The sequence below is a fragment of the Doryrhamphus excisus genome, chromosome 3 (assembly GCF_030265055.1).
Source record: "Doryrhamphus excisus isolate RoL2022-K1 chromosome 3, RoL_Dexc_1.0, whole genome shotgun sequence".
NCBI lineage: Eukaryota > Metazoa > Chordata > Actinopteri > Syngnathiformes > Syngnathidae > Doryrhamphus > Doryrhamphus excisus.
The window spans coordinates 4,918,165-4,944,149 of record NC_080468.1 but is presented as its reverse complement, the minus strand read 5'-3'; the positions used below and the strand labels follow the sequence as shown (position 1 = coordinate 4,944,149).

The window sequence follows — 25,985 nt, the reverse complement described above, 5'->3', positions numbered from 1 at the left end:
TTTTCTTTCATTAAGAGATATGGCACTTATAATCGAGCATCACTTTATTGATGATATGGTACAACTAGAACTACATGGTGTCATTTATTTAAATAATCTCAAGGGGGACAAGGCGTTCATTGGAAACAGGTGATAACTGGAGAGACTCATTCTATAATGGTCAGCTCAGCCAGCAGTAATACCACTGATTGCATTGTAAACAATAGTACGGCTGGTGTATCACACATGACTTTCACACCAGCTGCTGTGTAGCCAACTGACATTTTAAAGCCAGGGTGCTGCAATGATGTCAGCCTCCCTCTGGGCTCCTCTGGTGGACAGAGGCAGCACTGCGGCCATAACCAAAATAGTTGTTTTTGGTAATTGTATTGGTACTTGTATTATTATTTCTTAGCTACCATTTGAGTGTTAAGTTACCGTGTGATGATTTTAACATTCATTGTAAAATGACACCATAAGTCAGACTGTTAAATTGAGCAATGACCTCCTGTGATTTCTGATGGGTCGATAAGCTTGTTGCGATTGCACTCACAGCTCGTGATTGGCTCCTGCCAAAGAAAGATCTACCGTTTCCTCAATTACTCATGAGCGGCACAGTATTTAAATGTTTATCAGTAGTTCTGAAGTAAAAGAGATAGCCATAAATTAGCTGCACCACTCTATAATATAAGCCGCAAGGTTCAAAGTTTAAGAAAATAGTAATGGCTTGTACACTGGAAATTATGTTATACAATATTGACTCAAAACTGTTACATGCGTTACCTTTGGGTTTTTCTTCCACCAGCAGACAAGCTACACTTTTTTCCTGACCCACCACAAAGGCAACGTCCCCTGATTCGTCCGTGGTGACCATCTTCAGCACTAAGCGGTGTACTTTGCCGTCGCTGCTCATTTGGTTCAGGTCATTATTCTGAAGAAGGTTGTCTCCAAGCCACCATTCCACATTCGTCACACCAGGATGAGACAACTCCACCTCAAAGACGGCATCCTGCCCAGTTTTCATGGTAATGTCGTGTAGTTCCCGCATAATGCGTACGTGTTCTGAGGGTGAATTTAAGGTCAGTGACTAGTTAACTCACTAAGTATAGCATGTTTCATAATTAACTACCTTTCACAGTGACAGTAGCAGAGCTTTTCTTGTCACCAGTGTCACAGCTATACTCTCCACTGTCCTCCAGTTTCAGCTTGTGAATGGTAAGGGTGTGAGTGGCAGCGCTATGCTCTATGGTGTACTTATCTCCATGGGTGAGCAGAGTGAAGCCCTTCTTCCATGACACCTTGCAGTCAGGGCTGGTTGTCTCACAGGAAAGAGTGACTTTGTCTCCTTCTGTGGCTTCTTGACTGTCCAGGTTCTTCTTGAATAAAACAGTGGCAGCTGCCAAAAGACCAACATCACTTGATGAATAATGTCAAATAATGAAAGTGTCAGTGTTTAACGACTCAACACACAGCCATTATTGTCTACATAGCTGAGGGCACATATAGACAAACAATCATTCACACTCACATTCAAAGCAATTTAGAATTGTCAATTAACCTAACATGCATGTTTTTGGAATGTGGGAGGAAACCGGAGTACCGGGAGAAAACCCACGTACGCACAGGGAGAACATGCAAACTCCACACAGAGATGCTCAAGCGGAGAATCGAACACAGGTCTTCTTGATCTCCTGACTGTGTGGCCTATATGCTTAGTTTGTCTTCTTATTTTGTCTTCAAAAATAGGGGTCGCCTTATATACAGGTCAATACATTATATGACATGTTAGTAAGTTGGATTAAAACAAAAGTACAAAACACAAATATACGTATATTGAGCAGCAGGATCTATAAGTAATTCATGTCGAGAATGATGGAAGGAGAAGGAAGGACAGGTTGATCCAAGAATGCTAACAAGTGCCCAAGTTCCAGGTTGTCCACCATGGATGAATACTATAAATAAGTGGAAACAATCACTATTACCTTACCTCTAACAGTAAGAGAGGCCGTGGAGGTGTGGTTGCCCACTGAGAACGTGACAGTGCCCGAGTCGGCCACAGTGACGCCTCGAAGCATGAGGCTGTGAGCCCGGCCCTCCGTGGTAATAACGTTCATTTCATTATTCTGCAGCGGGATGTCCTGCAGCTTCCACTGAGTCGATGGTGCGTCCTCATGCGACACAATGCACTCAAAGCGCACGTCCTCGCCCTCGTGTACAACGCAGCTCTCCAAGAATTTCACTATTGACACGTCCGCTTCTGCTTGAGAGATGAATATATGTTTGATGTTTGAGGTGAGAAAGGACGAAAATCGGGGAAGGTGTGTTAATACAGTGGAACCTTCAAAGTCAAATGCAAGGGGAAATATGCCTTGAAAGTCAAATAAAACGTCATCTTGTGTGATGCTGCAGGGAACTTCCGCAAATCTTATGAAACAATTAAGTCTGCAAAAAAGTGTGTTTTGCTTTCTGTTTGGCTTTTTGTAAGACCAGCACAGAAAGGTACTGGTGAGAGCAAAGAGGAAAAGTGTGTTGATAACCACAGAACCAACAATTTACATTATTTTGACATAATCTGACTGCTCTATACAACAGGAGTAACACAATCAATGAAATATTGATAACACACATTAGTTTAAAATCCTACCAGGTGTATTCTGTAATTAAATGACACTTAACAATACCTATTTCCCTGCAAAAAAAAAAAACTCTCTCCCTGATATCTCTGTCAGGTGTCTTGAAAGGGGGAGGAGTTTTATTTTAATTTACCTTTATTATACTGTGGTTAATTTTTCTTTACAACTGCAGAACAGTTAAGAATGGTCCTTAAAATATTACCTGCACAGTTGTGATAATAAAGTTTATATGATGGTGAAAGTTGGACCCAATTACCAGTAATTGACTTTACATTATTTCCTAAAGAGACACTTTTGAAATTTGAATAACTTGGAAGTCAAGCAGCATCACAGAATGTATTGTGTTCAACTCTGGAGGTTCCACTGTATTGTAATGTGAGGTCAAACAAAAACACAACTTATACGATGAGGTATGCATTCAAGCAGAAAAAAGGCGTCTGCAGTTTTCGAGAAAACTGTTGTAATAAAAGAGTACATTCCAGAACACGTGGGTGTGAGAGGAAATTACATTTGAATATATCAAATGTATCCGAGAAATGTCAGCACAAGGATCGATGGACGCAAGCTTGATGAATCCATGCTAAGGAGAGGACAAGATGAGTCGAAAAGTGTGAATCAAAGAGGAAAACTGAATCTTCGTGAAAAACAGCTATTTTAGATATTCAAAAGTGGACAAGTGAGTAAAAACGTGTAAATAAATGAAGTCAATCATTTGTGAGCAAATTCATGAAAAGGGTGGACAAAGTGAGTAGAAATGTGTGAATTTTAAAAAGTGAATCGTTCATGAAGAGATGCACAACAAGAAAGGCCTAGGTGAGTAGAAAGGTGTGAATCAAAGAAGAGCACAGAAGACAGAAAACTGGCAAGAAAAACAAAGCCTACCCTGTACAGTGAGGATGGCCGAAGTCATTTGACTGCCTGTATCACAAGAGTATTCTCCTGAATCGGCTCCCTGCACCTTAAAAATGACGAGCTCTACTAGAGTTCCTGCTTGTTTCAAGTGATACTTGCTGCTAGATGCCAGCACCCTATTCCCATGTCTCCACATCACGCTAGCTCCAGGCTTGGTGGTCTCACAGCGGAGAACAGCACTCTCCCCTAACTGCCTCTCCAGGTCCTGAAGCTGGCTTTTGAATAGCACAGGTTGGGCTGCAGGGAAGGGTGGTGAGAATTTGTGGTGAGAACTGCTGCAAAGTCAAGCTAGTAACCTCTTAAGAGCAAGCATACCATTCACAGCTATGTGTGCTGTGCTTTGATGGAAACCAGTGTCGCACGTGTAATATCCAGCATCATCTTTGTCTACGTCATGGATTACTAGCGTGACAGTGTGCACCGTTTGTGTAATTTCATACTTGGAACACAGACAAAGACCAAGTTCTCCCTTCCGCCACTCTACCGGAACACCAGGTTTGGAGAGCTCACACTGCAGAGTAACACTTTGGCCCTCATCAGCGGTTTGGTCGTCCAGATTTTTTGTAAAAGTGACTGGGAGAGCTGATGAATAGAAGGAAATAACTGGTAATTCATAAATTAACGTCAATGGGGATGGACAAGATGGGGCATTGAAGAAAGAATGAAAAATGGGTTTGGGTGGCCAGCTTGAATATGAAACATGAATCCATCCTACCGTTGACTTTAAGGGAGGCAGAGCTTGTTGTGTCCTCCCAAGAACACGAGTATGTCCCTGTGTCACAAGGCCTCAAATCAAAGATTCGTAGCTCATAACTGTGCCTGCTTTGTATCATCTGGTATTTTTCTCCACAACTCAGCATTTGAGTTTCCTTCTTCCATTCGACAGCAAGTCCGGGTTTAGAAAGCTGACAGCGTAAAGTAACACAACCTCCCTCGTCAGCCTCTTGACTTTCCATTTCTTCAAGTAACGTGATCGGAAGTACTGGATACAAGAATATGGGTCACATGTGAGGATGATGGTCACTGCTTTTAGCTGGGCATCCAATGAATACAAATGTTGACGTTAACTTACCTGACATGGTGTATGGTTAGGCTATGCTACATTACGGCTAACGATATGATCAGCTCAGAAATGGATACAAATTCCTCTATTTTGTCTATATCAAACACAAGACAAATCAAAACAAACATTCCTCGAGAGCAGGGGTCGACAACCTTTACAAGAGTCGAACCCCACTTTCTAATTCTGGCAATATAGGAGTTGATAATAAATAAATAAACCTACTGATTGCTACTGCCTGGAGAACCCTAAATTGTAACATAGGTCTGCATTCACTAAGTGCAGACAATCTTGGCACAACATTGCTAGCAGAAATGAGTGGAAATAGGCTTTTAGCAACTCCAGAAATCGGTGAGCCTTGCACCTCGCTCCCTGTATGCACACTATATAATGCTACAAAGACAACTGCTTACTTACAAAGTTAAAAGACAGTTGTGACACTTATAAATTGTTACTTACAGCTTGCGTTTCTGACTCTTCAACCTGACCAAGTAATGTTGGAAAGCTGTCGGACTTCAGCGACAGTTTGGCAGGTAGTCCAGCTTGACCCATATTCACAAAATAGTCCCATATTTTTCTCTTGCCGGCCCAAAATGATCAACTCCAGCCATTTCCGTCTGTTATCTGACTCTTTAGGCAAATTCAGCCGCCCCTCAAACCTGAACAAATATGTTCTGGAAGAAGCCAATGCTCCTTGCTAACACCGTGAAGTCTCCGACAAAGCTGTGTGGCAGGGGGCTACACAAAAACTCAGAGCAAAAAGTGTTCAGAGCCATCCCTAACTTCTTTTAAGGTTCACCAAATGAACAAACCTCATTATCTGAATTTCTAGTGAAGATTCAAACATGGGGCATTTGTTCCAAAATCCAGAATGCTAACCATGGCACCACGGACTTTGACCATGTTATTATATTATGAAAATTGCCAAGCAACATATAAGACAACAGGACCTGGCAGTCATTCAGCCTCCATGCAGTGTGCAACAAAGTAGACCAATGACTATTTATAATAAACAAATAAAATAAGACATAAAAAGCAAGTATCACTTTGTTCCAAATAACGAAAGCTAAGCAGGACAACAACATCACTCACAAGGACACCTCCAAAAACCACAGCGACCATTACCTTCTACTGTTTCGTTTATCGCCTGTTTCTTCTTCTTGTCTTTGGCAAATACCAATAATGCATCAGGTTTACTGGCTGAAATGCAAATGTGATAACATAAGTACAATCGCAGTGAACTCTTGCTTTGCAAAAACTGAAGGAGAACAAACACCAGAGCAAAGTGACAAACAATGGCAACAATGAGACTGTCTTCTTGGATTCAAGTTTAGCAGCAGAAAGGGAAGCTGCTGACTTCCCAGCTGAGGGGGGATAATGTTGTCATATACTTTATCTCCGACTTTGTCGTTAAAACTAAACAAATTACAATAACTTGATGGAGTTTTCACCAAAATAAAGTGTTTGGCCATTAAGTGGATCATCACATTACAACAATGAGCCTGGTTTTCCTGGTTTAAAGTGACACAACTTAGTAGATTTTTTTTTATAGGGCTGTGCAACTTTTACCTTGAACTTTGAACTCATGAGTCTCTCGTTGGGCTTGCTGTTTTGAAGTTTCTCTGGTATGCTGCACTGTCACAACTATGACATTAAACATGACATTGCATCCTCATTTTGACAAAATTGCCCCGCTTTTTGCCATACAGCCAATGTCTCAACATAACAAACAACAAGTACTACATGCCATAGCTCATGATATAGAAAGCCACATATTACAAAAGCAAAGCCAAAAACCAACACTTCCACAGATAATTTCACTGTTTGTTCACAACAAATGCACATTTTTCACTAGCTTCTTTTGCTTGTCCTTAGTAACTACTAATGTGACTTTCTGCTTATTGCCGTAATGGCAAATTTATAGTTGCTCACAAGACAATTACAAAAATATATATATATATATTCTCAAACATTCAAACATTAATAGACAGCTGCCTCCAGTTTAAGCCACATGCAACCAGCAGCAGTGACAAATACATTGAAGTGTCCTGCCCTGCAATATATTTTAGGTACACCACTGACTAAAACCCCACAGCAGATGAATGGAAACTGCACGATTAAAGAAAAAGTATACAACCTACAACTGGACAAAGCACATTGAAGCATAAAAAGCTGCCTGCACAAATACCTTCAACTGCTTCTTTTGTTCCTACTTTAGCATCAGGAGGGGAAGCTGTGTGGAAACAATGTTGTCATATACTGTACCTCATCATGTACTGCATGCTGTTTGGGTGTCGCTATCATATTCACCAAAGTGAAGTCTAGTGTTTACCTTCAACTCTGAGCTCCTGAATCTGTTGTCTGATCAGTTGCTGTTTAGAAGTCTCTCTGGTCTGCTGCACTGTCATAACTATGAAAATGAATGCAAAACTGGAACTGCAGTTGGATAAAATTCCAAGTTTTGTGCCGTACAACAACTTTTGAGGGGGACACACCAACACATAAAAGACACAGCCTCTAAATATCCATATACACATACAATAGAAAAGGCTATACAGGACAAAAACACAACTTACAAGGGCACATACAGTACCACAGTGATACATCAGTTGCACCACATGCAGTAATACACGAATATTACCTTCTACTGTTTCATTCACCTCCTGCTTCTTTTGCTTGTCTGTCTTAACAACCAATGTTGCTTCAGTCTTACTGGCTGAAATGTAATTAAGCTATCATAAGTATAATAGCAGCAAATGTCTCCCGCATTCTGTTCACACAATCTGTAAGCTATAGCAGGACAATTACCCTCCATACCTTCCACTGCTTCCCTAACTTGCAGCCTCTTTGATTCCACTTTAGCAGAAGGGATCCTCACAGCTGAGCAAAGACAATGTGTGTGCTTTATTAGGCTACCTAATGTATTTTTCAAAAAAAATAAAAACACGGTCCACTATATTCCAGTATATAAATATGGTAACAGTAAGAAAGTGCATTCTGCTGAATATAACACCTACCTTGAATTTTAAGGCTTGCTGTTGTTTTATTGTCGGCACAGACACAGCTGTATTCTCCGCTGTCTTCCTCTGCTGCTCTTTGAATCAAGAGTTCATTCACACAAGCCTCCTGCTTCATCTGGTACTTTTCTCCAGACGTGAGGACCTGCTTTCCCTTCTTCCACTCCACTGAGACGAGAGGTTTAGATGTCTCACAGCGTAGTATCACCTTCGCTCCTTCATCGGCCTCCTGACTCTGCAGTTTCTTTGTGAAGGTCACTGGTTGGGCTGAACATTATGAAATGGGTTAGCGACTAATGATACGTCCAAACAATAATAACCTCCTGCCTTCCTACCTTTTATGGTGAGGTTAGCTGAAGTGTTGCATTCTCCACATACACAGCTGTACTCGCCACTGTCTTCTGGCACTACCTGGCTGATGTGGAGCTCATTCACACAAGCGTCCTGCTTTATCTGATACCTTTCTCCATACTTGAGGACCTGTCTTCCCTTTTTCCACTCTACTGAGACTAGAGGTTTAGATGTCTCACAGCGCAGCGTCACCTTAGTTCCTTCTTCAGCCACCTGACTGTGCAGCTTCTTTGTGAAGGCCAGTGGTTGGGCTACAAAATTGTATTTGGTTAGCAACATGTCATGTCAAAATGATTTTAGAAAAATCCTCCTACCGTTAATGGTGAGGTTAGCTGTGGTGATGCATTCGCCAAACACACAACTATACTCTCCACTGTCTCCTGGTAACGCTTGGCTGATGTGGAGTTCATTCACACAAGCCTCCTGCTTCATCTGGTACTTTTCTTCACACTTGAGGACCTGTCTTCCCTTCTTCCACTCCACTGGGACTAGAGGTTTAGATGTCTCACAGCGTAGTATCACCTTAGCTCCTTCTTCAGCCTCTTGACTCTGCAGCTTCTTTGTGAAGGTCACTGGTTTAGCTAAACATTAAAATTGGTTAGCAACTGTTGTGATGTTGTGACATAAATAGAAATAATTTCCTCCTACCCTTAATATGGAGGCTAGCTGTAGTGTGGTGTTCTCCACACACACAGCTGTACTCCCCACTGTCGTCTGGCACCACTTGGCTGAGGTGGAGTTCATTCACACAAGCCTCCTGCTGCATCTTGTACTTTTCTCCAGACTTGAGAACCTGCCTTCCCTTCTTCCACACCACTGGGGCTCCAGGTTTCGATGTCTCACAACGTAGTGCCACCTCAGCTCCTTCTTCTGCCTCCTGAGTCTGCAGCTTCTTTGTGAAGTTCACCGGTAATGCTGGGGATGAAGTGAGTGTGTTACAATCCAAGAAGCATCAAATAAAACATAACAAACCTCTTACCGTTGATTTTTAGATAGGCAGTGGTTGTCTGCTCTCCGCACACACAGATATACTCTCCACTGTCTTCAGGCACCGCTTGGAAAATGAGGAGCTCATTTCTACATGCCTCCTGCTTCATCTGGTACTTTTCTCCCGACATGAGCAGTTGCCTTCCTTTCCTCCACTCCACTGAGACTAGCGGCTTAGACGTCTCACAGTGTAGAGTAACCCTGGTTCCTTCTTGAGCCTCCTGACTCTGCAGCTTCAGTGTGAAGTACGCTGGTAATGCTATGCCAACAAGAATTTAATACTTGTCAAGTTCAGAGAACATACTGTCGCTCAAGACATAATCTGTTTATTTACATGTTGTAGGCGGTATGTAGGTAAAACTACAGTATACGGTACAAGTCAAAAATGTAGAGACACTTTTTCATGCAAACTTCATGCAAATGTGAAGTTTGACTGGTACAATATTTTAGATTTACTGTATTACTACTGTATCTATTTACTTCTGAGAGGACAACAATCATTAATAAATACCATTAATTTTCACTGTTGCTGATGTCTTCTGGTCCCCACATAAACAGGTGTACTCTGCACTGTCGTTGATCTGCGGATTCTTAATTTGAAGCTCGCAAGAAGCCTCCCTCTGCTTCACATCATACTTCTCCCCAGTGGTGAGAATTTCAGATCCCCTCCTCCACTGGACGTTGGCTGCACTCTTCGATAGCTCACAGCGAAGAGTTACGGTCTCGCCTTCTTTTACGTCTTGGTTCTTCAGCTTTTCTTTGAAAGTGGCAGGCAGGGCTAAAATATAATAAAGGATTCCTTGCTTATTGAATTGAAAATTTATTATTTCAATATATTACTGTGTTTTCTCAACGCACCAATTGCATTGTTTACTTTTTTCTGTTTTCATCAAGAGAGGAGAAATTCTACTTAAAACATTTCTATGCGAGAACAACACTAAAAACCTCCAGCATATCAGTATATGGAATCAAATTATGGAACGGATTGAGAGAAGAACCAAAATGACCCATTCCTTTTTCTTTTGCTGATAATGCCACGCGTCACCGAAGATGTTATTATCATAACACATACTGCCTGCAGAGCAGACATGTTTTCTGTAAAGCTGTGAAACACATGTATTAGATAATCATACAATGTAAGGCCGACGCTACATCTTACATGAGTCTTACATGAGTAGGACTGATAATTACCCAAATCCTCAGTCATTATGTTTCTGCAATGCTTTTGTAACAGTACTGTATTTCGAGGATCTTTAACTCAAATTATATTTTAGATGCTGAAATATAATTATTCTTGCTGCCCATAAATGTTCACATTTACTATTAAAAAAGTACAGGTAAAGTAGTAAATAATACGTATTATATTAAATTATTCACTTACTAATACAGTAGTATAAAATAGCATTATTTGTTTGTGGAAAGGGCTGCACGGCAGACAAGTGGTTAGCGCGCAGGCCACACAGCTAGAGACCCAAGTTCGATTCCAACAGATACTATGTAGGCACTTCTTACCTTTAACTGTCACCTTTGCCATGCTCTTAGCTGTGCCCACATCACAAGTGTAGATATCACTGTCTTCTTCCTCAAGTTGTTTAATGGTGAGAGTTAAGGCTCCCTCCTTCTGACACATCTCGAACCGACCTCCAGCCTTGAGCTCTGTGTGCCCTTTGAGCCATGTCACCAAGGATGGATTTTGAGCAGTCTCACATTGCAAAGTCACAGAGGTCTTCTCATCTGCTTGGATGTCTTTTAGTGCTTTGGTGAACTTGTGGATTGGCTCTATAAAGCAAAGAAAAAATGGCTGCAATTCCAGGTTGTAAAACTATAGCAAAACTATAGCAAACAATAGTATTAAACGGGGCCATGTTTTCCTGAAGAAGCAGAACTTGGTAGGTTTTGAACTACCTTTAACGTCATTTTAAGCAGCTGTATGATTGAACATTATTGTAAATAAGCAACTTCTTACAGCAGCGTACAGCTGCTTGAGAAAAATGAAGAAAAACAAAACTAATGACGTAACTTAACTTACAGGTTAGGTACAAGTTGATGGCTAAATTGACAGATTTTTACTTAAAGAAATCTTGAAAATCAGCTAATTCCATCCTCACCTTTAACCTGAAGCCTGGCTTTTGTGGTTGCACCTCCAACAACTTCACAGCTGTACTCGCCGGAGTCTTGAGCCGAGACGTTGTAGATGACGAGCTTCACGACCCTCTCTTCTTTTCTGATGTCATACTTCTGGCTCTTCTTTATGGCTTTGCCCTCCTTTGTCCATTTGACAGTAGAGGTGGCCTGTGTCACTTCACAGGTAAAGGTAGCATCTTCCCCTTGAGCCACGCTTACATTTTCTAGTTCCCTTGACAGTGATGAAGCCTTTCCTGCAACATATGAAAATATTTGGTCACAGTTCTTTTTGCATCTTTTGCATTATTGAGCCAGTATCACACACCAAAGCTACACAATTCACCTTCAACTGTTAGCGTTGCTTTAGAGGTGAGGTCTTTAATTCTGAAGACCACCTCTCCAGCATCAGCAGGGGTGATGTCCTTGATCGTCAGCATGTATTTCCGTCCTCTGCTGGTAACTTTAAAACGTCCTCCATTGGTAACATTTTGTCCATTCAGAGTCCAGGAGCACTCATCAGTGCTCTCACGGGATAGGATGCACTCAAAACTGCATGTCTCCCCCTCGTTCACCTCAGATAACTTCAGCCACTTTGTGATCCCGATGCCAATTTCTAAAAAAAAACAAAACATGCAGTCACGGCACTACAGATCCCACCCTAGGCATAATTCCAGTACAACACCAAACCAACCTCTTACAGTGACCTTAGCCTTGGACACCTCAGTTCCAAGATCACAAGTGTACTCCCCAGCGTCATCTTTGCTCACATCCTTGATGATGAGTCCCAAAGATTTGCCAGTGTGAAGGAACTCATATTTGGTTCCAGCACTAATAAGGCTGCCTTCTTTCCTCCACGTGGGAGAAACCCTGGGCTTTGACACCTCACAGGCCAGAGTGATCAAGCCTTTCTCCTCGCCAACGACATCATCCAGAGATTTGAGGAACAAGGCAGGCTTTTCTAGAGAGATAGCAAACATATAATGATTGAGGAAGGAAAATACAAAGTGGAATCTCCCACATTAAGAACAATTTTCAGTTCAACTAAAACTGCCTGGAAAAATATGCCATAAGAAAAGAAAGCTTCAATGGTGGGCAAGGACATGGCATGCCCAAATGCATTGTGTGGGTCTGGCAGAGTCCCTGTCAGAAGTTTCAACTCCCATCTCCAGGATAGCTTTGAACGTGTTCCAAAGGAGGCTGTGGACACTGAGTCCGAATGGGCCATGTTCCGTACCTCCATTTTTGAGGCGACTGGTCTGAGCTGTGGCTGTAAAGTGGTCGGTGCCTGTCGTGGCGGTAATCCCAGAACCCGTTGAGGGTGAGGGATGCTGTCAAGGTTGGGGCAAAAAGTCGGACATGGGAGGCGTTCAAAGAAGGCATGGAAAACAACTTCCGAATGCCTTCAAATAGATTCTGGACCAGCATCCAAATTAACACCATGTATGGTGGTCATGGTGGGCTGCTGACCCCAACCCGAGATGTTGATCGCTTACATCGTTTCATACGACAATATCTGTTTAGAAATTGTTGAGTTCTTACCTTTAACCTTAAGCGTGACAGACTCCTTCACTTTGCGGACTTTAACTGTGATAATCCCTCCGTCCTGAGGTGCCAGGTTCTTGAGGGTGAGTTTGTGGACTTTTCCCTCGTGACTTATAGTGTTGACATCATTTGTGAAGAGCTCCTTGTCATTAAGAAGCCAACAGGCGTCTTCGTCTGCGTAGTTGACCTCACATGTGAATACTGCGTCGCTGTCCTCATCCACCTCTGTGTCAGCGAGGTGCTTGGTCAATTTAATATCACGCACTAAGAGAAGACACAAGTGGTTTAGTTTGCTGCACAAGGGCTTGTAGTTTCTATGGCTATTCTATGAAATGGCACCTTCAATTAGTAGACTGCCTTTGGTTGAGGCAGGTCCCGACTGACAACGATACTCGCCACTGTCTTCCTCAGTCAGCATGTGAATAGTGAGTTGAGCCCTTGTGGCGTCTTGCTTGGTGTTGTATTTGTCTGATGGAAAAAGAGCTACCTGGCCTTTAAACCATTGCACCTCTTTAGGTGGGGCAGAGAATTTACAGGTAAGCATGGCTGAGCTTTTCTCTTTGGCCTTCACGTCTTTGATAGGTTCTGCAACCTCAAGGGGACGCTCTACATGCAAAATAATAGATACTGTATATGAACAAACAGCTTCATTATTTAAAAAAAAGTTATAACGGAAGTGACAGACTCTTGCCTTTAACTGTGAGTTGAGCAAGGGACTTGCTCTTCCCAGCGGTGAACTGCACAGGTCCCGTCATCGACGACTTGGTCTTTTTGAATGTGAGGCGATGCATAGTACCCTCTTGCTCTATCTCAATGTCAGCGCTCTTTTGCACGGCGACCCCACAGAGAGTCCATATTGGGGGCTTCACCAGTTGCATGCTGAGCTCAACTTCGAAGACAGCAACGAAGGGTTCTGTCACCTCGACAGGACTCAGCTCCCGCACAATGCTAATTGACTGTTCTGTAAAGGTAATCAAAAAAGATATAGAAAGAAATAATGATTTAATGACAAATACAAACATGAATAAAAAGAATTATTCTTGAAAATATTAGCTAATGTATCAAACTAATTCAAGTGTAATAGCGAATAGTAACCACAAATGATCAACCATTACGGCAGTAATCTCCAAGTTTCATTGCTTTTAGAGCTACTTTGACAAAATAAAAGGAGATGTGAGTTACTTGTTTTGTTTATATGACGAGTAACATTTAATTGTACTTTATTTGTGAAGCAGATCTTGACTCAAACATTACGGTCATTGTCTTTTTGTACTATTTTGTCATAGAAAAGGGGCGCAATGTCTGAATTGAACAGTTACAACAACATTTCACAGTTTATGCAAATATTAGGTGGCCCCCAAACTTTCGCAGACCCCTGTTTTATGCCCATATTATTCACATCATTCTTAATAGTGCCTCTGATATAATGATGAAAGTAACTACTGTACTTAACATATTATTGACAACCAAACCAACCAAATTATCCATTGCAATTATAAATATACACTGTACATTAAAGATAATTAGCAATTTCTGTGACATTATTGCTCTACATGCATGGCACATCAAACATTAATAATGATCAATGTGAGGATTAGTTATTTTCTATTACAGAGTAGAAGTCAAATCAAATAAGTAATTGTAAAAAAACAGCGGTGACTTACTCGACCCCGTGTTAACAATTTTGCTAATAAGACTGAATATTTGTAAATTGACGCTTGTATTTGGTGCTTTACTCTTATAAATGGGCTACAAATAACCCTCTGTTTATCGTGTTACCTTCCACAAGTAGTTTACATGATGTCTTGTCATCAATGGCATCACATGTGTAAGTGTCTTCATCCCCGGAGTCAACGTCGATGACAGTGAGCTTTCGGTATACATCCTCGCTTTTGATCTCATACTTCTTGCCGGCTCTGAGTTCCGTCTTGTTTTTGAACCACTTGACTTTGGCGCTGGCCCGTGACACTTGGCACTCCAGGTGGCCACGGTGCTTATAGATGGCTATCTTATCCCTGAGCTTCTTCACAAAGTTGACGGGGAGTTCTACAGCAAATGAATGCAATTGATCATGTAGTGTATGGGTGCATGAAAGGACCCTAATGGCTCCCAAAAGCCTGGACAGATTGTGTTTAATAGGTGTGTCAGTGTGTTGTTTTAAGTCTCCATGCATGTTGTAAGTTGACATCAAGTGAGTCCATCTCTTGCAACAAAAACTGTCACATAATAGCAAACAAAACCATGCATTGATAAGGGTGTGACACTACATGTATTTGTAATTGGATTTTTCAATACAGTACAGAGGCGACTTCCCACGCAGTTAACCATAAGTGAGGGACAGGAAGAGCCCCAAAGCAAGAGCTTTAAAAATGTCTTCAATTTCCTGTTTATATATGAACGGACAGTATATAAGACGAAAGCAGTGTTGTTCAGTAGAGATGGGGAACTATTAATAAATATTTAGCATTGTACAGTACCAAACTGTGATTATGGAACACCTTTAACAACTAGAATGGTAAGATATGCATATTTACCTTTCACCCTCAGTTGTGCAGTTGAAGAGGCATTCTCGGCTGTAAATTTAATCTCACCTATATCTTCTGGAGATACACTTTTAAACAGCAGCTTATGTGTTCTGCCTGTGTTTAGAAAACAGACACAAAAAATCACCACAATGTCAAAATGAATCATACTTTCGAAACACATTTTCTTCACCTTCTTGTCTCAGCTTGATGTTGTCCCCTGCTTTAACTTTAGCAGCCCCTCTGTACCACTGGCATTCCACGTCATCGTGTGAGATTTCACAGACAAATGTGGCGCTCTCCTTCTCTGTCACCTCCACATCCTCCAGCGTCTTCACAATCTTAATATCTCTGGCTGCAGTGGTGGGAAAAATGTCTCTTTGTGTTTGAGCTTTCCTAGTACAATGTGATCAACAATGAGTCAATTCTTACCAAGAACAGTGAGCTTGGCACATGTATTGTCATCGGTGGTGCGACAGATGTAACTGCCTGCGTCTTCAGGCGCGCACTTGTTGATGACCAAAGTGCGTTTTCGTGCCAAAGAGTGGATGCTATAATTCCTCCCTGGTCTCAGTTCTACATCATCCTGGATGATGTAATTCACAGGTTTTAATTGCACATATACTTCATGTGGTTACAAGCTGCAGTGAAGTCTCACCTTGAACCATTTTACTTCCGCATTTGTTCTAGACACCTCACACTCAAAAGTCACCTTCTCCTTCTCAGTAACACTGATATCCAAAATGGGCTTTGAGATCGTAGCAGGAGGTTCTGACAAATAATAATATTTTTAATCTACATGTTTGAAAAATGCACTATGAAAAAAAAAGCGTCACTATACCTGCAACAATGAGTTTGCAGGAAGTACGCACTCCTTCCGCTTGGAAGCCGATGGTTCCTGCATCCTCTCTTGTCAGATTTGACAAAGTGAGGGTGTGCTTCTTTCCCAGAACTGTCACATGGCAGTCAGGCCCTGATTTGAGCTTAATTCCGTCCCTGGTCCAGAAGCCTTCAGTATCTGCCTGGCTGAGCTCAACCTCAAGGGCGACTGTCTCTGTCTCATGTGCCTTTGTCTCAGTGAGACCTTTTACTATCTGGATTTTCTTCACTGAGGAGGAAACATTAGTGTGTCAGCAATGTCAGTATCTCACAAAAATGACTACTGTACACACCTTCACATTCAGCAATCATTTTAATACAGTATATCTTCTCAACACTATTGAATTAGAGTTGGATAAGAGTATAGATTTACTGTTCACTAAAATAACAACACACAGCCATCATAGTCTAAATATCTGACCACACAATAGAGTACCAAAAAATTGTATCTTAAAGTCAGCATCATGATCTGCCGCTGTACAAATACTGCCGCTACTGTGGAGCTGTTGTTCATTGGGGAAATATACATTCCAACACTCCAACAATTAGGGAATGATACACTGGCAGTTTTCCAACATGATAAAGAGCCCAAACCCAACTCGATGGTGTAGGTGATGAAGTGGCCACGTATGTTGGACATGTTCACTGTGAGGTTTTACACTTGTGTACTCCTTGTGTTGCCAGCTATTTAGACAATAATGGCTGTGTGTTGAGTCGTTTTCAGTGGATAGTAACTATATACTGCTATAAAAACTGTGCACTGACTACTCTATGGTATAGTATACTGTATGTAAGTTTCATTTCTATAGTATTGTCCCCTGAGACAATACACTGTAATTCTGTAACTCACTTTTGAGAGATACAGTACTGTGATTTATAATTACTGGGAGTCATCATTGTGAGACTTACTCTCCACAGTGAGCTTGGCCTGTGTTTTGTCATCTAGGGTTTCACAGGAGTAGAATCCGCGGTCAGAGTATGTAACGCTCTTGAAGACCAGAGCCAGTTTAGCCCCATCGACTCGGACCTCCGTGTTCCCTGAAGTCTGCAACACGATGCTGTTCTTCATCCACTTGACTTCATCTGACGGCTTACTCAGCTCCACCTCCAGCTTGGCTTCACTCTGCTCCTCCACAGTCAAGTTCTCCAACTTTCTCTTAAATGTCACCGGCTCACCTGAGAGGTAAAAAGAGGTATTAGGAATACTCAAGGCAAATAAATGACACCTACGACAGCTATGTTTCCTACGTTGGACTTGAAGAGTAGCTTTGCAGCTTTTCCCCTCAGCGTCTATGCTGATCTCTCCAGCATCCTTCTGGGTGACAGACGTAATGGTGACTGAGTGGCTGTTGCCCGCATGCTCAATCTTATACTTGGCTCCGGAGGTGATGGGAACGTTGTTGTGAAACCATTTAACGTGCACGTCAGCTGGGGTGACGGTGCACTTGAAAATGCCGTCTTTTCCCTCCATCGCGGCAACATTGTTGAGCTTTGAAGTTAGCCTAACAGATCTGGGAACTGAAAAGAACGATACATCAACTTATTAATAACAACAGCCAGCTTGCGTAAAATAAATAAAACTCTTTTGCTCATGCACCAGGACAGGCACTACCGCACAATGTGGACATGTTATATAATCAATATGGGCATTCCTCAAAACAGTTATTAATGATAATTGTCCCATCACAGAGTAAAAAATAAACAAAATGACTTGAATTAATCTGTGATTGTCTGGCAACCAGTCCAGGGTGTACCCCACCTCTCGCCCAAAGTCAGCTGGGATAGGCTCCAGCATACCCCTGTGACCCAAATGAAGATAAGCAGTATAAAAAAATGGATGGATGAACTTGAATTAATCAATGAAAGAAAAGGTTTGTGATGCACTCGCTCATGCGCAAGTACTATGTGATGTGTTTTCAATGAAAGCAAAGGCAATAAATAAATTGTAAATTATTTTAAATAATCAAAGTCAAAGCCCATGGTGCGTATGCTCATGCACAAGTGTAACCTATCTGGCCCACTCCTGTGCACACCCGTGCTTGAACTGGAGTTTGGAGTTGAGCTACCTGTCAACTTGATGTCTACCTCTTAAGGCTTCAGGGAGTGTGGTGCCATCTTGCACAAAGAACTAGTCAAAATAATCCACAAGTAAGGAAATTTGGAGTAATGAAGTGATGGCACAAGCGAACTTCTTGTGTCATGTGGGCCACTCACACAAAATAGTTGGACAATGGTGCCCTAAATTAGTTACCTATTACGGAGATTTTGGCAGAGGTCTTGTCATTTTTACATTCACAGCTGTATTCGCCTTCATCTTCCTTCGTCGTGTTGGTGACTGTGAGAATCCGCTTAGCAACATCTGTCTTGATGAAGAACCTGCCTCCGTGTTTGACCTCAGAACCACCATGGTACCACACAACATCCCCTGAGGCTTGGTTCAATTCACACATCAGAATCAGTGTGCCCCCTAAATCAACTGTTGAAGCTTTCAAGGGTACAAGAAACTCCAACACAGCCTCTGCAAAAAAATAAATGGCAAAACAAAATGAGGTCATTGGAGTGGAGCTCCTAATTCGTACAAAAAAAGGCTGGCTGACCTTTAACCTGGACTTTGAACTCCAGTTTGTCATCCGCTGTAATACAAGAGTACACGCCGCTGTCTTTGGATTCGGTGGTTTTGACAACGAGAGTACGAGACAGGCCGTCTTTTTTCATTTGGTACTTGCTGCCCTCCTTGAGCTCCACGCCATCTTTAAACCACCTCACACTTACAGTGCTCTCAGCCGCCAGCTCACTGGTCAAAACAATGTTCTCACTTGATTGAATGATGAATGATGTGTCCTTTGCAGACTTCTTCTGGAACGTGGCAGGTATATCTAGAGAGAGGAACATGTTTGGAATGTACAAGCAAAAGAGTATGTTATTGACTCAAATATAATAAAATAATAATAAAAAAGTCTGAAAAAGACAGGTCGTCTAACAGTATATCAAGGATCTTGAGATTTCTCTACATATGCTAAGAAGCAAGTGTCAAAGTGGGAAGTGGGGAAAAAGGTGTTTTGAAGGTTAGGCATGTTAGCAAAGAACAGAGGAGGTGTTATGATGCTAATTTAGTGCTCAAAGATGCAACAAATGTCCAGCAGCTAAAAAAAATTCATACTACTGATACTAAAAAAACAAATACTAATTAATTTCGTCTTGAAAAAGAGCGGCCGTCTTATATTCAGGGCTCTTAGGGTAAATAGGTATATTTCTATTTAATGATAATTTACCTGCCATCTGCAGTTTAAACACCAGCTTCTCTGCTCCAGCCTCACATGTGTATTCCCCGACATCTTTTTTGTCCATTTTTTCTATCACCATCTCCCGACTCCTGCCCTTTGCCTCCATGTGGAGCCCTGTGCTGGAAGTCAGCAGCTTGCCATTCTTGTACCATTTTACTTCTGTTTTGGCATCGGAAACCTCACAGCTTAACGTGGCTTTCTTGGAAAGAATGGCTTTCACCTCCCTTTGGACTGAGTCCTTGTTAGAGAAGCCAGCAGGGGCATCTGAGGAACAAATTTAAGGAATAGTCATTGTAAGCAGCAAGCATTAAACATAATTATATAAATGGCTGGGTTCCACAGACTGTAATAGTAAGATGAATATCTGTTACCTGCCACCTGTATCCTGAATGTTAGCTTCTCAGTTCCAGCCACACATGTGTATTCTCCAGCGTCCTCCTTTATTAAACTGTCAATCACCAGGTGACGACTCTTGTCCTTCGACTCTTTATGTAGAGTCTTGCTCGAAGACAACAGCTTGCCATCTTTGTACCATTTCACCTCGATCTTTGAATCTGCCACCTCACAGCTCAAGGTGGCTTTCTGGGAGACAGATGCTTTCACCTCCTTCTGGATGGATTCTTTGTTGGAGAAGGCTGACTTGGGCTGAAAGGCTGTGGCATTAATTGAGAAAGTCAACACATTGTTGAAATATTCAGTATCTTAACACTTTTTTGTGTGTGTGTTAGATGAAACAATACCTGCCACTTGTATCCTGAACGTCAGCTTTTCACTTCCAGCCTCACAGACGTACTCCCCAGCATCCTTCTTCTCCACACTGTCAAACACCAGCTGGCGACTTTTACCCTTGGACTCTGCACGTATCATCTTACTGGAGGCCAGCACTTTGCCATCCTTGTACCATTTCACTTCTGTGTCGGGACTGGACACTTCACATGTCAGGAGAGCTTTCTGGGAGAGAGAGGCTATCACCTCCCTCTGAAGTGAGTCGATGTTGGAGAAGGCTGGCTTGCTTTGAACATCTGCAGAGATAATGGAGATTTGTATTACACTACAGAGCTTAATGGTTGATTAAAACCAGCAAGCCGAGCTGTACAATTTAACAGACAAATGCTTAAAATTCTAAAGTTCCATTCCAGTCCAGTAGTTGGCAGTCATGTTCATTGCAAATGGGTGGATAACTGTCAAAAAACTGAAGAGGTAAACAAAATCCTGGCTTTTTATGATGATATTCTTCACCCTTTTTACATCTCTCTAGTTTTTTTTTTTTTGTAGAAATTGGTCATTTAGATCTAAGCTGGATAAATAAAAACATGGGGAGTGAACCAACTGTAATTGCTGAAACATTCAGAAGGGGGATTAAATAAGATCTGCTTCTTCCTACTCTTTTTCAGACATGTTGTTTCAGAACAAATAAAACCATTAGCATTACCACAACATACAGTTTTACAAAGGTGAAAACATTTCTTGCCCCATCTCTTACCTGTTACATAGAGTTTAAAGACCAGCTTCTCAGCCCCAGCCTCACAGGTGTATACCCCAGCATCCTTCTTCTCCACGCTGTCAATCACCAGCTGGCGAGTCTTGCCCTTCAACTCTGTACGCAATGTCTTGCCGCTGACAAGCAGTTTGCCATCCTTGTACCATTTTACTTCTGTCTTGGAATCAGCCAACTCACAGCTCAGCGTGGCTTTCTCTCCTTTGTTGAAGAAGGCTGACGGAGGCTCTGATGGCAAGTAGGGAAAAAAAACTCAGGAGTGATTTACTGAATTCAATGATTTTAATGTATTTTCCTACCGGTCACGTGGATCTTAAAAGCCAGCTTATCTGCCCCAGCTTCACAGATGTACTCCCCGCCATCCTTCTGCTCAATGCTGTCGATCACCAGCTGGCGACTCTTGCCCTTTGCCTCTGCATGTATGATCTTGCTAAAGGACAACAGCTTGCCATCTTTGTACCACTTCACCTCCTTGTGGGAGTCAGATACTTCACAGCTCAAAGTGGCTCTCTGGGAGAGTGTGGCAGTCACTTCTCTCTGGACTGATTCCTGATTGACGAAGGCTGACTGATCATCTAGAATAAGTTAAAATGAGAAGGTTAGAGTGTAGTAGATCATACTTAAACGTAAATAAAAGGTAATTATCATATCTACCTTGCACTGTAAATTTAAAGACCAGCTTCTCTCCTCCAGCTTCACAGGTGTACTCTCCAGCATCACTCCTGTCAACCTTTTCAATCACCAGCAGACGATTACTGCCTTTGACTTCAGAGTAGATTGTCCGACTGGATATGAGCAGCTTGCCGTCTTTGTACCATTTCACTTCTGTCTTGCTGTCTGACATTGTGCAACTGAGGGTGGCTTTTTGGGAGAGGATCGCTTTCACCTCCCCTTGCACTGACTCCTTGTTGGAGAAGGCAGGTTGGGCCTGAGTTTCTGACAAAGAAAGAATGTTTTCTATAAGGGTAAGTTCAACTGTCATGTTTGGTTCAGTAAAACACAACGTTTTCTCTGCGGGTACGGTTCGTTAAATACCAGTGTGAATACTAGCCAAACTACAAAAAAGTGCTCACCAAGTAAGAAAAAACAACCAAACAAAGTACCTACCTTTAATTTTCACCTGGAATGTGACTTTGTCGGCAGCTGTCTCACAGGAGTAATGACCTTCGTCGCTTTTTTTGGCATTCTTAATGACGAGTTTCCTTTGGATTCCTTTGGCAATAATGCTAGTTCTTTGGTCCTCAGTGATCTCCACCAGGTCTTTTCTCCACACCACATTTGCGCTGGCAGGAGAGACCTCACAGCTCAGCTCAAGATCTCCTTTCAGGCAGGACAACAGCCCCATGGGACCTCTCGGCTTGTTTAGAAACTTGGCGGGTTCATCTAGAGAGAAAGGAAATGTATTAGTATTAACAATAGTAATTTATCATACAGCTCTGAGAGTGGTATACCTTTAAGGGCAAGCTGCACGGAGATTTTGTCATCAGCGCAAACACACTCGTAGATGCCCACATCTTCTTCTGTAACATTGTGGACCATGAGCATCCTCCTGCGGTCCATGATCATGCTTTCATACTTCTTGCCCATTTTTACCTCTCGCCCATTTCTCATCCAAACCACCTATGCCATAAAATTACAACAACAACAAAATCAAAAACTAGATCTCTGATATTTATAATATAAACAAATGCTTAATTTTGAACAAACTTACATAGTTAAATAATTAAATTTTTTTTTTAATCTGAAATAACTATTTATTTTTATGACTACCTGCCCAATTTATTTATTTGTACAGCAGTTCCAGTAACTGAGGAACTACAGTATCTAACGCAACAGCTGCAGAGGTAAAGTTACAATAATGTCCCCATCACAAACCTGTGCATCGTAATCGGACACCTCAGCCGTCATCTGAGCAGTGTCTTGGGCACTGCAGGTCACCTCTTGGAGATTTTCCTTATTAGTGAACCTAACAGCGGGGGCTACAATACACATGTGAGGGAAGAGTGTTACTTCATAATTTCACATTCATAGCATGATAACTTTCTCAATTTGTGCATACCCTTGACGGCTAAGACACAACTGCTCTGTGAGCCCCCGCCCACGAACTTGATTTCTGCACCGTTCATGTCCAGGGTCACCTCTCGTATAAGCAAAACGTGCACATTCTTGGACCGTGTGATGAGGTAGTCACCCCCACTGCGCAGGAGACGGCCATTGAGAGACCAGAAGCCTGAACAAACAGCTGACAGCTCCACTGAGATGGAGAACTCCTCACCAGATACTGCGGTGCTGCTCACAAGACCTTTCATGATTTCTGCTGTGGGTTCTAAAGCACAACAGCACAACAGTTTAGGAGCTTATAGCATCAATATATTGCCAGGATATGAGAGATATCACTCCTACCAAGGTAGAAGCTTCCAGGCACTTCCAAGTAGGCACTCTGGCCAAAGTCATTGGTCGCAGAGATGCGGAATTGGTAAGTGGCTTCCTCTACGAAGTTAGAGATCGTGATCTCTGTGGACAAAACGGTTTCTCCAGCGTTGCACCTCTGCCAGGTCTGAGCACCAACCTTTCTCCTCTCCACGATATAGCCCTTAATGGGCACAGGGCGGTCGCTGTCAGGAGGAGACCACTGAAAGGTGATGGCTGAGTCAGTCTTGTTCTGCACCACAGGATCAACTGGGGGATCGGGAGGATGCTTCCTTGCAGCTGGAGGATTACAGATGATAGTTAATCAACAGGAAGACTGTTGGAAAAGTTTGATTTTAATATGCACTTAAACCTGTAAACAATCAACAAGTAGAAGTAAAGTGTTTTATTAAGAGCAAGCGAAATGCGAGAAATCAAGAGGGAGCTGTGAATGTGAAGACAAATCAATAAACAGCTCTGAATAAGCTCTGAATATGAAGAGAAATCAAGTAACACAATTACCAGTGACGGAGAATCGGGTGGACGTCTTGCAGTCTCCAGCCACAAACGCCACTTCTCCTGAGTCGTCTGCCAGACACTCTCTAATGGTAAGAGTGTACTGCCTGAGCAGGCAAGCAATAGAAATACGGGAATCCTCCTTCAGCTTGTCGCCATTGCGGGTCCAGTAGGCATCAGGGCAGGGATGCTCCAGCTCCACACAGAAGATAACTGTGTCGCTGACAGGAACCACTGTTCTCCGAGGAAGCTTCTTGGTAATATTGCCTGAGGCATTGGATAGGACAATTAAAAGTGTAGGGAATATATTGACTTTTAAGATGAAGAACTGAAGTCCTACCCAGGACGGTGAGCTCTGCCACAGTACGGCTGCCCTCCTTCATTTCACAGATGTACACGCCATCGTCGTTCGTGGTCACGTTGTGAATGGTGAGACGACGCAGGGTACCTTGCTCCTCCATGCAATACTTTCTGTTTTGTTCCAGACGCGTCTCCTCCATGAACCAGCTGGTCTGGTTGCCACTGACTGGCACCTCGCACATCAGTGTGGCTGATGTTTTCTCTTGGACCTCCACATCTTGAAGCTTCCTCCTGAACGGCACCTTTGGCTCTGGCATAATGAAAGGAAAGGAAAACATGTTTATTGTACGATGCTGTATCAAGTATTTTGTCTCTTTTGTCTATATGTTATGAATTATTTTTCATTTTACGCCCATTCATCCATAACAGGGCTGCGATTTTTGGAAACTTTGATGGAAATTTATGCTAATATATGAGAATTTACTGGAATTAACATTGCAAATTAACATTTGCAAAATTCCATATTAGTTTATTAGATTTGCCTTTGATAAACAGAAACTGAATTGATTTTCCCCTTGCTATGATCTTATGTTACAAACAAAAAACAGCAACCCCTGTATGTAAACATCAGAAGCAGTTTCTTGTACGGCGACTGACCCTGTCCTCTAGTGGCAAAGCTCCTGTCAAAACAAATAAAGATCAACACTGTACTTTTTCACGCTGTGCCCAATTCCATCCCCCGTTCCCTCAAGGGACGTCACACAAACTGTAGTGTCAACGTGATAGCGATGGTGAACTTCTCGTCGCCAGCAGAAAATAGATGCAACCCTACACTTCCCCTCAGAAGAGGAGCCACGATTCAATCATGTTGTGAAAAGCCTCACATGCTTTTAAGCTTGTAAATAAGTGTTTGATCTATGAACATTTAGAGCACTGCAGCTGCTGACATAGAGTTACAACTACTAGCACTGACAGGCAGCATGTATTAGAGCATCTCTATTATATTACAATTGCTAAATTACAATTACTAAAATACACCATACTACACTACACACTAGCGGCTAGCTTCTTTTGTTTTAAAGGGATAGTTGGCATTTTTTGACATGAAGTTATATGACATCCCATCAGCAGTGTAGTCCATTAACAGCTACTTACCCCCCACTTTGTCTACTAAATCCAATTCTGGTCCGATTTTGGGGATGAAGAACGTAGTTCCGCTTTGTTGCTGGGGCCATTAAAGTAAAGAGTTTGGCTTCTCAAAACAATATGCGTTCAAAAGAGTAATACGTTTGCATCACAAAAATGCTTCCTCAAAAAAGAAATCTGAAAAAAATCTGAAATCACAAAAAGCTTGGCTTTATATACAGTATGTCTCCCGCTGTATCCTTGCACACTCTCGCCTGTGCAGTCATGTTTATGTGATAAACACATAAACACACATTATGAGGTCTAAATTTTTTGAGGAGGCATTTTTGTGATGCAAATGTATTACTATTTTGAACACATATTGTGTTGAGAACTCTTTACTTAATTGGCCCCAGCAACTAAGTGGAACTACATTCAAAATCCAACCAGAAATGGACTTTGGAGATCAATTGGCGGGTAAGTCACTGTTGATGGACTACCCTTTAATTTCTTTCTACTGTCAGAATGTCACTACCAAAAGGTTTATGGAGGCCACAGTCCGTCCCTCGAACAGATTGACTTTGTAATATTTGAGCAGTTTGTAAAGGTTTTATGATGGCCACAGTTTGAGACTGTAACTGATTAGTTCAGTTTCTATTATTTCCTACTAGAATATTGTATTGAAATGGTGTATATATATATATATATATATATATTTCAATATTCTAATATATAATATATATAAATATATAATATATATATTAATATATATATATATAATATGTGTGTAAAGTGTAAAATATATGTGTTAAATATATATTTTACACATAAAATATGCAAAATGTAC

The 25,985-nt window shown here is 41.8% G+C and overlaps 1 protein-coding gene across 8 annotated transcripts in view; it reads right to left on the bottom strand.

Annotated features, from left to right (window-relative positions):
• obscnb (obscurin, cytoskeletal calmodulin and titin-interacting RhoGEF b) overlaps positions 1-25,985 on the bottom strand; it is a 51,729-nt gene that overhangs the window by 22,374 nt on the left and 3,370 nt on the right. For 4 of the 8 annotated variants that reach the window (XM_058068216.1, XM_058068215.1, XM_058068218.1 and 1 more), the window contains exons 3-44: positions 24,054-24,323; positions 23,720-23,980; positions 23,192-23,497; positions 22,848-23,114; positions 22,664-22,767; positions 22,240-22,408; positions 21,896-22,171; positions 21,443-21,724; positions 21,088-21,363; positions 20,774-21,016; positions 20,031-20,312; positions 19,662-19,943; positions 19,279-19,554; positions 18,604-18,882; positions 18,258-18,524; positions 17,255-17,524; positions 16,916-17,182; positions 15,969-16,235; positions 15,786-15,898; positions 15,560-15,713; positions 15,321-15,482; positions 15,140-15,244; positions 14,385-14,651; positions 13,297-13,566; positions 12,945-13,211; positions 12,603-12,869; positions 11,755-12,021; positions 11,407-11,676; positions 11,048-11,317; positions 10,452-10,718; positions 9,451-9,717; positions 8,932-9,198; positions 8,601-8,867; positions 8,267-8,533; positions 7,937-8,203; positions 7,602-7,868; positions 4,240-4,506; positions 3,840-4,106; positions 3,495-3,761; positions 1,967-2,236; positions 1,109-1,375; positions 763-1,041 (exon numbers count right to left, since the gene is read on the bottom strand). In XM_058068216.1, coding sequence (XP_057924199.1) covers positions 763-1,041; positions 1,109-1,375; positions 1,967-2,236; positions 3,495-3,761; positions 3,840-4,106; positions 4,240-4,506; positions 7,602-7,868; positions 7,937-8,203; positions 8,267-8,533; positions 8,601-8,867; positions 8,932-9,198; positions 9,451-9,717; positions 10,452-10,718; positions 11,048-11,317; positions 11,407-11,676; positions 11,755-12,021; positions 12,603-12,869; positions 12,945-13,211; positions 13,297-13,566; positions 14,385-14,651; positions 15,140-15,244; positions 15,321-15,482; positions 15,560-15,713; positions 15,786-15,898; positions 15,969-16,235; positions 16,916-17,182; positions 17,255-17,524; positions 18,258-18,524; positions 18,604-18,882; positions 19,279-19,554; positions 19,662-19,943; positions 20,031-20,312; positions 20,774-21,016; positions 21,088-21,363; positions 21,443-21,724; positions 21,896-22,171; positions 22,240-22,408; positions 22,664-22,767; positions 22,848-23,114; positions 23,192-23,497; positions 23,720-23,980; positions 24,054-24,323 — 10,542 coding nt within the window. Of the gene's footprint in view, positions 1-762; positions 1,042-1,108; positions 1,376-1,966; positions 2,237-3,494; positions 3,762-3,839; positions 4,107-4,239; positions 4,507-7,401; positions 7,465-7,601; positions 7,869-7,936; positions 8,204-8,266; positions 8,534-8,600; positions 8,868-8,931; positions 9,199-9,450; positions 9,718-10,451; positions 10,719-11,047; positions 11,318-11,406; positions 11,677-11,754; positions 12,022-12,602; positions 12,870-12,944; positions 13,212-13,296; positions 13,567-14,384; positions 14,652-15,139; positions 15,245-15,320; positions 15,483-15,559; positions 15,714-15,785; positions 15,899-15,968; positions 16,236-16,915; positions 17,183-17,254; positions 17,525-18,257; positions 18,525-18,603; positions 18,883-19,278; positions 19,555-19,661; positions 19,944-20,030; positions 20,313-20,773; positions 21,017-21,087; positions 21,364-21,442; positions 21,725-21,895; positions 22,172-22,239; positions 22,409-22,663; positions 22,768-22,847; positions 23,115-23,191; positions 23,498-23,719; positions 23,981-24,053; positions 24,324-25,985 lie in introns of all 8 variants that reach the window. The other 4 variants (XM_058068217.1, XM_058068221.1, XM_058068220.1 and 1 more) reach the window with 4 other exon arrangements.